The 13,451-nt window shown below is 36.3% G+C and overlaps 1 protein-coding gene across 1 annotated transcript in view; it reads left to right on the top strand.

Moving 5' to 3' along the window:
• Window positions 1-1,135: 1,135 nt before the first annotated feature.
• Window positions 1,136-13,451, top strand: part of LOC149805712 (uncharacterized) — a 34,835-nt gene continuing 22,519 nt past the window's right edge. Inside the window, exons 1-2 of the mRNA XM_089934664.1 lie at window positions 1,136-2,133; window positions 7,191-7,303. Coding sequence (XP_089790790.1) covers window positions 1,136-2,133; window positions 7,191-7,303 — 1,111 coding nt within the window. The remainder of the gene's footprint in view (window positions 2,134-7,190; window positions 7,304-13,451) is intronic.

Below are 13,451 nucleotides of genomic sequence, written 5' to 3'. Positions count from 1 at the left end.
ATGCTTAAATGTTACTAGATAGAGTACGTCACGGCTTCGGTATAAACGTTTTCCCTAAATTAAATATACACATTTCTTAACACTTAGCAGAGAACAATTTCAATTTTCATTAGCATAATTTTGGCACTTTATGATAATAGTAATCGGGTATGTTCGTGATGACTACCTTGTTGTGTAACTCGGCTAAACACCTAAGAACCATGACCACCAAGTTGTTGTCTGACACTTTTAATTAGTTTCGAATAGTTAATCACCCCTGCAGTCGCTGTCAATAAAGTTTTTGTTTTTTTAAAAATAGGTAGCGGAGAACACTTTGTTTTGGAGACCCAGGAGTGACTGCTTCCGTTATTCTCAGTTAATCGGCTCATGGGTTTCATAAATATTTGAGAACATGGACGCAAAATTGTATATTAAGACAGTTTTTTCTCTCCAGTTGTTGCTGTTTTGTTTTTGTTTTTAATTAAAATCGTTTGTAGAAGTTTTATGGCATACTTTGGGTGATCATGACACCTTAGTTGCATTTCTCATTTACTTAATCGAGCAGCTAACCGACTGACTAACAAAGGTATGACTTTGTTGAGCAATGTGGCTTCTACGTACTGAACAAATTTCCTTATTGTTTGATGGAGTGAGTGACTGGATAATTGATTGACAATTGGATTGATTGATTGATAATGAGCAACGATCTATGAGTCGTTATTTGCCCAATACTTACACAGGTATGAAATAACTTCATTTTTTTAAAAGCTCAAATATTAATCTTGTCACTGGTTGATAATTTTAAAGTTAGCGGAATAAATACATGAAAATAACTAACTTTGCACATCTTTACGACTTTGGGGTAGGCAGAACACAACGAATTTTTCGCAATCCAATATCACTATTGAGAATCATGAGCTTATAATGGTAACATTTAATTGTTGTCGTTGCAAATTATTCATTGATCACCCTTTCGTTTTCTCCCGCACGACCTACACCTTCGAAAACTTATATAAAAACTACGACGGTTTCAGGGTATTTCAAATCTATCCATACATTATAGTGACATATATTTATTTTCCATCATTTATTTGCAGACATGATCCATGAGTGTTCTCCACTGGTACCTGATTAATATACCGACACTGAGAGTAAGATGCCTCCACCAAAGAAACCTAAAACAGGACGGACATCCTGGGAGCAGTTTCTTTCTGAGGAGGAGCTCCGTCGCTTGTCCGTTGGCCCGCAGAGATTGTCACCTACAGATGAATCTGAGAACGAAGAACCGCGAATGCACAGGAAGGACGAGTCGGGGGATCAGCTAGATGGCAACCGAAAAATTATAGAAAAACTGATCGCCTCCGCAAACACGGAGGACCAGCGCGTACCAGGGACATCGGATGGTGAGTCGCCTCCAAATAGTGCATCACCATCTGAACTTTCTGCCAGCAGTGAAAATTCATTCGATCTGGAAACGAACTCAAAATCTCATTCTCCTCTGTCTTCATCACCCCTGTCCGCGCAGGGTGAAATCTCTATTAAAACCAATGCTAATAGCCCTCCACCAGTGTCAGAAGACAATGAAACGCCCAGAGACAAAATTGTGGAGAGGCAAGTGTCAAGCCCTATAGAGACAGCCTTGTCAACAGGAGACCGCATATTTGACACTCTTGTGGCTTCGAGTTTGGCTAGTCGAATTCCCTGTAGTAGCATAACATCGTTAGTTACCTCTGTGCCCCCATTTATGTCTCATTATATGTTTCGTCACCCTTTAACACTGGGTCCCATCATGATGAAAGAATTTGATTCAGAGCCCCATGACCTTTCTAAACGACAGGAAGCGGTTCGTGTACTTCCCGGTTGCATGGACGGTATACAGCCGGGGGACACGTTCCCAGACTTTTCTAGTGGCTTGCGAACGAACAGACACTTGGACAACAAAAGTTTCTTAGATTCTCATAAGCATATTCTTGGCATTTTATCAGAAAAGGAACATGCACGAACCAGCCAAATGGACGTCCAAGCAATGCACATCCTTGAAAAGGAGAACATTCTCCATCCGTCTCCACGACTCCTTACAGGGCTTTACCCCGATGTAAATGGGCTCACAAGATCTGCAGACAGCGCATTTACCAGGTTTCAGGATGCCCATAGGTAAATTAATATCTGCAATGTGTTTTACTCTCTCTCTCTCTCTCTCTCTCAATAAACAGCAAATTGATGCAGAAATATCACGGTTCATATAAACTGTTATGCAGCGCCCATCTTAACGACATTCCATTCAATTTAAAAACCAAATGATGGTTGTGTTTCGGGATACGATATCACACACACACACACACAAATATATATGTGTGTGTGTGTGTCTTCAGCCAAAAGCATAATTAACAGTTATTTAAAAGAATATATTTTCATACCAAGCTAAGTGCTCTTTCATCGACTTCATGGGCGCCCGCACATAGAGGCAAGGGAAGGGAGAGCACTTGCCCACCCCACTCCCATTTCACCTCTTAACATGTTTTAAAAACACATCCGTAAAACTCAACAGCTGGCCACTACATGTTTGCCCCCACCCCAATAGTAATTCAGTGGGCGCTCCTGCTAAACTTTTCTGTCTATTCCTCCAAATGCTTTTCAAGCGTTTGTCGAGGTTGTCTGCGTAATGCATGACCGTAACATTTTAAAAGTCCTAGGTCGTTGGAACGAAACTTAAATGCATTTTGACTCCATACTGTCTAGTCTACCTTCAATATATTCACAGAGAGAGAGAGAGAGAGAGAGAGAGAGAGAGAGAGAGAGAGAGAGATGATTATAATAAACCCACGTTTTTGTGACAAAAACGCATCGTTTTGTTGGGTTAGGACGAAAGATTCACTTCTCGTGCGAATTAGACATTTGACTTATTTTTAAATCTGATGATGAGGATTATGAACGATGACGATCAATGCGGGTGTTTTAGAGAGAGAGAGAGAGAGAGTTTTGTGTGTAGGCTGCAAATAGTAAGGGACACAACTCTTCGGAGAGTAATTTCAGTTGCGCGGGGGGGGGGGATTATAATCTGATGGCGTGTGGCATGCAAATAAAATTATCATTAATTGCAAATATTATTTTTTTTATTTAGAAAAAAGAAAGATAAAATCCCACAAACTCAATGAGTGTTTGATGTCCATGATAAGCATAGATTAAAACTGAATTTATAACTCTTTAATAATGCTTATTTTTATTATGCAGCTGGCTTGATACTATTGGAACAACCTCCCGTTTGTTTGTACTCCCCACCTCCGATCTTAAAATTTAAAAGCATCAGAGATTACATTTTTTAAATACAAAACTTAGGGGCCCCGAGTGGCTGAGTGGACTACATCGCTCTCCGTTACGGATCACTGTCATCTCACCTTTGTCTGCGTGGGTTCGAGTCTCAGATTCGGCCAATGTGGGTATGTGAGAAAGCTTGTCAGTAGCTTCTCGTGGGTCGGTGGTTCTTTCCGGGGTTTTCCCGGGTTCTTCCGCCACCATTAATACTGGCTGCCATGTATTGCCTATCGTGTGCTGAAAAATGGCGTTAAACCCCAAAACAACAACAAAACTTAGTCGTATCATTCACCAGTTAATGTTTCTAACCTGACTGTAGCCATGGGTCTGCTTCACCGTCAGCTTATGGGGATATTTCTCCATGTATACAAGCTGACACTGTTCTCTGTCCTCTTCTGCCGAGTGGTCTAAAGCGCTCGCCGTTCCGGATCACTGCCATCTCACCTCTGTCTGCGTGGGTTCGAGTCCAAGTCTCGGCTAGCGTGGGTACGTGGGAAAGCCTGCCAGTAGCTTTTCGTGGGTCGGTGGTTCTTCCCTGGGTTTTCCAGGGTTCTTCCTCCACCAGTTATACTGGCCGCCATGTATAGCCTATCTTGTGCTGAAAAATGGCGAAAAAACCCTAGAACAACAACAACAACTGTCCTCTTCTGGTTTCTAGAACATTCCATTTAATTAAAAACTATTTCGTTTCTTGTATACATATATCCGTTGAGTTGTGGCTCCAGAATTTATGAAATTGTTGAAATGTTCAAAGATTGTGAAATAAATAAATCTGTTGCTTGAAAAACATCGACTAGTCCATGCAAATATGGCAACCGTATTTTCGAAGAAGCTCCAGTTTGATTGGAAACTGTAATAAAATTTAGTGTTTGAGACTCCTGGCGACAATCAATTTACAAAATTTAATTGCCGAATAGAACAACAATTTTTGTTTGTTTGTATTTTTAAGTATCTATTTTTAAACGATTTTGGAATACAAACAAACGGAGGGTGTGTGAATACTATATTGTACTCTCCCGTTTAATGCACAAAACCGTAGTTATTTCATTGATCGTTTCGGGGCCCCGAGTGGCCTAAAGCGCTCTCCGTTACAGATTAATGGCATCTCACCTTGTCTGCGCCGGTTCGAGTCTCGGGTTCAGCCAGTGTGGTTATGTGAGAAGGCTTGCCGGTAGCTTCTCATGGGTCGGTGGTTCTTACCAGGGTTCTTCCTTCACCATTAATACTGGCCGCCATGTATAGCCTATCGTGTGCTGAAAAATGGCGTTAAACCCCACAACAACATTCATCGTTTTAGAACTTTGATCGTCGTCAGGAGATCCTTAACACTGTCAATTTACTCGTGTTTCGAATGAAACGGAAACTGTGCAAACATGACGACAGACTGCTCACTGTACTTTTCTATAACTGGAAGAGTCTATATCAGTAAAACTGTCGCCTGCGTAAAATATTTGCGATGTCTGCTTGTAATATTTCGAAAACAAACTTGATAAATAAAACGCAGAGTTTCTTGTACATGTTTTCCAATATATTAACTCAAAAATGTACGGAATTATTGAGATTATTAAAGACCGTGAATAATGTCACATCTGTTGCTTGACAACATAGATCCGCCCATGCGAATATGGCGTCCATATTATTACAGAAACTCCCGTAGACAATGTTTGCGACCCCATGTCGACACTTAGAAATGAAAACTTGGCGAATGAAATTGCTAAGTTGTTTTGGGCACTTTTTATACTCTTGATACCGTACGATTTGTTTTGGGTTTTATTTTAAAATCGGTAGGGGTACAAACAAACGGAAAAGTGATGCAAATACTATAGTTACTCCAAGTTGACTATGTTACGTAATACTTGAAGGCCTATGATCTATAGCTGTTGGTGCATGTAACTCTTCCATCTCCGGATAAAGATGGAGACAATAACAGCGACGGTATACCAAAATTTTAAAATGTTAATTTCATTCTTAGATTTACAACCGTTTAGGAAAGAATGTTTTGGAGCTATTCGTCCACGATACTTCTCTTCCTTGTCTACGACATAGCCGTCTGCTTGTGTAACCTTAGACCGGTTGGTGTATGGTAATGGTCAGCAGTGGACACTGGTCAGTGTCACGTGACCTAGTGGCCAGACATTACTCTTCAGGCTATACGGAATAGTCAGTGGAGCGTTTCAACTGATGGTCAGTTGTATGGAACACATCGTGTACTTAATGGGTTTTATGTACATGTACAGCAGAACAATACACTGGCCACTGGACATTTATTAGGGATTGTTATGAAATTTATCAGCACATGTATATTGGCTATCAGCAGGATTTTGTGCTCAGAAACGAAGTGGATTGAACAATGTTGCCGTTAATAGAATAACTCGAGCGTGAGAATATTGCTGAAAAAACAATGTTTTGATGGCGTATATTTCCAGGATAACAACTTGTATGTTAATAGTGATAATGTTGACGTGCATTTGTTGCTACTTCGAGCAAACGAGGCCTTGATTTTTCATCCATCACAACTATTTTCGTGAATGGAGAACTATTATTGACAACATTCTGAATTCGTGTTTGTGATGGCTGAAGTAACAGCCATTCCGGATGAAGATATTGAAGATGCCATATCCATTCTTAGGCGTTTGACAGATGGCTGTCATAACAACGTTCTAACAAAAAAAATCCTTAGAGAAAACGGGAGTGCAACAAACATGTTTTCCACGGGGTAGGTAATCGATTGAAACATGGACCAATGATACGAGTGACCAATTTCGATCATTAAAACGGGGTATGGAGTCTACTTGCATAAATATATATGGTCTGGGTTTTTCGTATGGAAAGCCAAAATCAGTATATCTCTCCATCTGTCTTTCTTCCATTTCACTTAGTGATGCTCTCGTCTCAAACTCATTAGATATAAGTTGATTGCAGTTGGTGTAACTCTTATGTTACTGGTTATGCATAGGTGTACGTCTGCGGTCGTTCAGTGAATGCATCAGTTTACATGTGTGTCATATATTCGTTTTATTACGTAGCCATTTATATGTTACATATCCACCCTAACTCCATTTCTTTCAGAATTTACCAGTATTTATCTAGATACTTAGCAACATCCATGCTATTTCCCTACCGTATGTACTTGCTTATAAGGTAAGTCCAACTGCAAACTGCACAGTCCCAGATCTGCCATCGCAGAAGGTGCTGACAGATCTGGTTCTGTTCAGTTTGTTAGGAGTAATCAGTAGAACAATCAGCATAGACCCTTATATAGAGGTACAGTATGATATGGCAGATCAAGATCTTTGTTGTTTGCAGTTTGACTAGACTTATAAGTGAGTGATTGGTATTTGCTTACCTGTCAATCTTCCTTTGTAACTGTTCTTCTGACAGTTCTGGCCAGAATGAAGAAAAAAAAGGAGGAAATTTTGTAATCCCCAAAAAAAGTTTATCTTACAAGCCCAATTGTTGATCATGGCTGAATTTTCTTCAGTTTTGAATGCCCAATAGACAGGTGTCAAATGACACAAGGCTTTCAAAATTAACTCCCTTGAAAGTGTTGTCTGGGGTTTGAATTAAGGTACAATGTAATGGATTTGTAGGTACATTAGTACCATTCAGGTTATATTGTGCCAATAAAGTTTAGATAGTATCCACATAATGGCAAGCATAACAAAGTCAAATGGGTAAAATCTTCAAAATATAGTCAGATTTTTATTTAAAATAATAACAACACCCATTGAGAAAGTCTAGTATTTTCTCAGCTGAAATGTCATCATGAGATATTGCCTTTACTAATCAGCCTATTACATGCATGACAATACATTGGGTCAATACCATAGCCCACAGAGGACTTTGGTAATTACTGGCTAATGGAAAAACACTCCATTATCTGTTACTTCTATTTTCAGGCAACTGATACTTGGTGCATTAAAAATCAAATGGGGTGAAGCTAATGATTGGAAGGGAGAGAATCCTAATGTTACAATAATGTATGGTCCAATCCCATTGATAGTTTGTACAGGTAATTATATCATTAGTGGGCCCTAAACAACTTCCCATAATGAATAAAATGTTTTGGGAAATAAAATACAGCAAGAAGATACTGTGATATATGTGTCTTCATTCTGTCTGCTAGGTGTTTAGTATCAGACTTTTTACCACTTGTGCAAGTTTTTTTTTTATATTTACTTGATAAATAGGGATAGACTATATTGCTTCTGTTTTAAATGCAGTGAAAAAGACTGTGTTAATTATATCCTGAGGCAGTTTTCCACACAATTTCTTGAATAAAAACTCACAGGTTACTGCATACAAATCTATATGAAACGAAAATGAATCATATTTTCAAGAAATAACCTGGTTAAATAGTATTTTCTTTGTCTATGTAGATGGACAATTGGGTGCTCTTGTTTATTTTAAATGTGGGTCCAAGTAGTTTCTTCCCTTGAATCCTATGGGGTGACATTCAGAAAAGTCAGTCCAATAATTATGTCTTTTATTTACTTTCACAAGTCTTTTGTCACTATAATACTTTTGCACATTAAATGTCTTTTATCAAAACTTGAATATTTATTTTGTTTATTCTTAATTTAAAATGCAAAATTAAAAAAAAGACATTGATTTTAAATGTGCCAGAGATTCATTCAGAAAATAAATAATAAATACATAAAAAATAGTTTTGTCTTTTCAGGCAAAGCACTTTCATGCTTGTATAAATTGAGTACAAGTTCCTTTCTTCCTATTCTTTTAAAAAAAACTTATTTTTTTGTACATATGGGGAAGTTCTCGTACATGTATTGTTTGTCAAATATTGTTTTAATAGTCATTGTTAGATATTCTAATACCATGAAAGAACCTTTTTTATTAATAATTATTATTATTATTGTTCTTGTTGCTGCTGTTGATAATATTGGTATTATTTAGCTATTGTCACATTTGTGATGATGAAAGATTAGTAATGTTACCCACTAATTAACAAATATTTTCTTCTAATATAAACAGTATTAATGATTAGAGTGGGATGAGAAGGTATTCTTTCCATAATCTTTTAACTAATTAATGAAAAGGCATTCTTTCCATAACCTTTTAACTAATTAACGAGAACGTATTCTTTCCATAACCTTTTAACTAATTAACGAGAAGGTATTCTTTCCATAATCTTTTAACTAATTCACGAGAAGGTATTCTTTCCATAACCGTTTAACTAATTAATGAGAGGGTATTCTTTCCATAACCTTTTAAATAATTAACTAGAAGGTATTCTTTCCATAACCTTTCAGTGGGGCTTCAAAATCACACGTTGAAATAGTCATCAATCATGGTTAAGCTTAAACTTTTGTATTTTTAAATGAATTTCACATATAACAAAAGTTATATTTACATTTTTAAAAAATCTTATTTTTGTATAAAATCCCACAGAGCTATGCGATGTAAATTTATTCAATACATGGGTTAGATTTGATGCAAATAATTTAATCTTTTAGAATTAACTGACATTTTTTTTACAAGTGATAACGTAGGATAAATGAATTTTCTGAAACCACTTGTCCTAGGCAAGTCGGGGGGGGGGGGGGGGGGAATGAGGGAACTTTCATTGGCCCTGTAAAAAAGATAATTAGGAGATAATGTAAATGCTACAATTTCTAAGGCAATCCCATTTCTAAGTTACAAGAATATTATATAGAATAAGTTTAGAATTCAATATCAATATCACACTGCAGTTATGTGAAAATCAAACTTAGCATACTTCTAAGTACTCGCTTATATTAAATGTAAGTTGAGTCTTACTGTAAATAACATAGACTCTGATCTGCTGTCTCATATTGTGCGGGCAAATTAGGATCAGTCTTGTTTGTTCAACAGATTACTCCTAGAAAATGCACAGACCAAGATCTGCTGGCAGATTATGTGTTGACAGATCTGGGTTTATACAGATTGCAGTTTAACTTGACTGATAAGTGGGTATAATACAGTACATATAAAGAAAATTAAATATCTGAAATTACATTATTGATGACAGCAAATATTATTTGTAATGAGAATGTTGAATTAAAAAAATGTTCATTTAATTGCAAATGGAGTACAAATAAATAAAAGTGGCATGTGCCAATTCAGACTTAGAAGAATCTGAATTATAAAGACCAGCTTTTCCAGTAGCTCCATCTAGGTGTGAGGTAATTGAGCAGTGACAGCCTTTATGTTTTGGTGGTTCATTTGCTTTTGTCATGCATTTTTAAACTTCACCAAATTAACTGATGGGGTGATGAATGAAACATGAATTTCTCACTAGATTTGTACAGGTGTTTCATGAAATTTGTTTGGTTTTCATTCAAGAATGGTCACTCAAATTGATCAGATTGTCAGTATTTTATGTTGGAAACATTTACAATAAATTGGATTTTGTGTAGTGTCTACAGACCCTTGACTATACCAGCTGTGGTAGCATAATTGGTAGAACATAGGATTTGTAATCCAGGAGTCATGGTTCAATAACCCACCTGGGAGTCCAATTTGACTGTCTGGTGTGTCCTTGAGAAAGAGCTTTAGCTCACGTTTTCTCAAAATGATGTAGCCAATACTGTGTTCAAGTGTTGTTAGAAAGAAGAAAACAAACCCAGCCAATCACTGACTTTGAGCCTAACAATGCCATTATTTATTAAAACATCTGCCAGTGTAGCTGAGATGATATCAGTGACTGTGCATGATTTCTTGTTGACCCCATGACATATGTTATTCAGCATGTTTCATGAATTTCATATATTAAATAAACACTCATTTATATCATATCAAATAAATGCTCATTTATATAATATCAAATAAACACTCATTTATATCATATAAATTAAACATGCATTTATATCATATCAATTAAACATTCATTGATATCATATCAAATAAACACACATTTGTATTCATATCAAACAAACACTCATTTTTATTTATATCAAATATACACTCATGTATATGATATCAAATAAACACTTATTAATGTCATATCAAATTAAGACTTATTTATATCATAAATAAGCATTCATTTATATCATATCAAATAAAGACTCATTTATATCATATCAAATAAAGACTCATTTATATCATCATATGAACACTCATTTATATTATATCAAAAACAGTTTATATCATATCAAATAAAGATTCACCGCTCCGGTGGCCTAGTGGTTAGAGCATCCACCTCGGATGCGGGAGATCGTGGGTTCGATCCCAGGCCCAGTCATACCAAAGACTTACAAAAATGGTACTAACAGCTGCCTCACTTGGTGTTCAGCATTAAGAGGTTAGTGTTAGGTCTGGTCGGCCTGGTGTCAGGATAATGTGACTGGGTGGGACATCATGCTACATGTCTGCGCCATGATGCCCCAGTGCTAGACATCACTGTAAACTGCCACATTGCAGACATTGTAGCAATATGACTGAAAAATTGTTATAGCTACATTCAAAATCACATCACATCACATCAAATAAAGATTCATTTATATTATATAAAATAAATACTCATTTATATTATATCAACTAAACACTCATTTATATTATATCAATCAAATACTCATTTATATTATATCAAATACTCATTCATATTATATCAAAAACTTGTTTATATCATATCAGTTAAATACTTATTTATATCATATTAAATAAACTCATTTCTAGCTTATCAAATAAACACTAATTTATATAATATCAAATAAATACTTATTTATATCATGTCAAATAAGCCCTAATTTATATCTTATCAAATATAAACACTCATTTATATCATATTTAATAAACACTAATTTATATCATATCAAATAAATACTGATTTAATCCCTTTTCTTTATAGTGAAGTATTTTGTGCATAACATTACTAATACATAGTGAAATTAGATCCATGGCAATACCTATGTTCTATGTTTACGTCATCTCAAATAAAGACCACCTTGTCTGAGATACCTTATACAGAGGGAGTACTGTATTGCTGACCTTCATATACATTATACATGTATGTGTTGTGGGTGGGGTGGGGTGTAATTTCTTGTCTTCAAGTTTTACACTGGACCACTGCTGTGTATATCATTTTCCCAAGGGGGACAGGGAAGTGCAAATTGAAAATCAGTCTCATTTTCAGTGCTTTGGCTTTAATACTAGTCTAAGCAAGAAATTATTGGGGGACTTACTGACCTTGGATATCAGACCCATAAAAGGGGCCCCAGGTGGCCGAGTGGTCTAAGGCGCTTGACTCTGCAGATCACTGGAAGCTCACCTCTGTCCATGTGGGTTAAAGTCTTGGGCTTGGCCAATATGGGTATGTGAGAAAGCTTGCCAGTAGTTTCCTGTGGGTTGGTGGTTCTTCTCTCTTTTTCCTGGATTCTTCCCTCACCAGATATACTGGCTACAATATATATATATATATATATATATATATATATATATATATATATATATATATATATATATATATATATATCACTGTTTCCATTTGTGCATCAAGGACACAAGCTCGAGAAAATTGATGCACACTTTTGTTGCCATGCGTTTTTTTGATGCAAAGGATTCGCATGATGCGATCAGGATTTATTTAATATCCAATGCATTGGACGACAGATGGCATCATGTATACTTCGAGCATAGGCATTGACTGGTTCCCCACCTTGTTTGCTCCCTGCGTTGCGCTCCTCTATTTGTATAGCAGAGTGCAAGACAGGGAACATACGAAACAAGGAACCTGACTAGCATAGGCAATGTTATGATGTAGTAGCTTCCCCTAATATCGCGAGCTTTCACGCGATTTCCATCGAGCTAAGTAAGATGTCACTAGATGTGTAACCTCAATGCTTGTTGCACTAGAAAGTGATATCCAAATTAAAACATCGTGCACTAAGAATCATTAGCGAAAAAAGTGAAAGATGCAGAACAGAAAAGAGTAACTGTGGATCTAACTTTAATGAAAAATGGAGAAAATAATTCCCATGACTGGAATACGGCACATCCATTAGGATTACCAGTGTGACTTCTGATCACGTGATTGCAAAGACTGCAAAAGTGAATAATCCTTTCGTGACAGGGTTTAAAATTTTTTTAAAAACTCCCATCGTTCACCACAAGATGTCTGGAGAGCACATTATACCCCAATACATTCTTTCACAACAAAGAAATCAGTAAACTTGTAGAGACAAATGTGTTATTTGGATTACAATGTAGGGGGTGTTGCAGATTTTGTTGGTTTTTAACTTTGCTGCAGTAAAAGAAAGATCTTAAAGTTCAAGTGTAACTTATTAGAAAGAAGATGAATCATTAGCCTCCTTGATTTTTGGACAGAGTACAATGAAACCGATGATAGTACCCATTTTATGACAGGCAGTAAATTAACTGCCATTTGCTTAAAAAATTTATTAGGCTTTTGTATTGGCTTGTATGTAATGTGTTGGTCTGTAACATTGCTTCATAAAGATTATAAGGAGACTGTTAAAAGTACGACTTTAAAAGAAAAATGAAATCATAAAATTATTCTTTGAATGGACAATGCATTTGTTTGTAAATTGTGCATGTTGATTTATTTGTATGGAGAGAGAGAGAGAGAGAGAGAGAGAGAGAGAGAGAGAGAAAGTCGTGCAAGTTGCAGTATCCTATTGCAAGCTGAGAAAGTACGAGTCAGATGAAAATTTATCAGTACATTTTTGACCCCCACATTGACCCCCAGTTCTGACACCAAAGTTTTTTTTTTTAACCCTCAGTTTTATACCCCTGGGGATACACTGTTATATATATATATATATATATATATATATATATATATATATATATATATATATATATATATATATATATATATATATATATAGATATAGCTGTAATTGTGATGAAAAATGGGATTAAATCCATAACATCAGTAACATCATACATACAAAATGGTGGTTTGCATCAGTGGAGTCCTTGCATTAGTAGTAATATACTGTAGTTACTAGAACAGAAGAACACTGATGAAATCAGAATCATTTGCAATGACATTTGGAAATAGAAGCCATGTGGTGCCATGGTTGGTACTTCACATTCATTATTGGAAGTACTGGTTCGAGTCTTGGAAAGACAATTGGATTTTTGCCATTGTGGGTTATACTTTATCTGGGTCACACCCAGCTGTGAAAGCCAGCAATAGCTGCAAGCAGTCTGATGAG

Source organism: Sinohyriopsis cumingii, chromosome 2, assembly GCF_028554795.1.
Source record: "Sinohyriopsis cumingii isolate HCF-2022 chromosome 2, ASM2855479v2, whole genome shotgun sequence".
In the NCBI taxonomy this organism is placed as follows: Eukaryota; Metazoa; Mollusca; class Bivalvia; order Unionida; family Unionidae; genus Sinohyriopsis; species Sinohyriopsis cumingii.
This window is presented reverse-complemented; position numbering and strand designations above follow the sequence as displayed.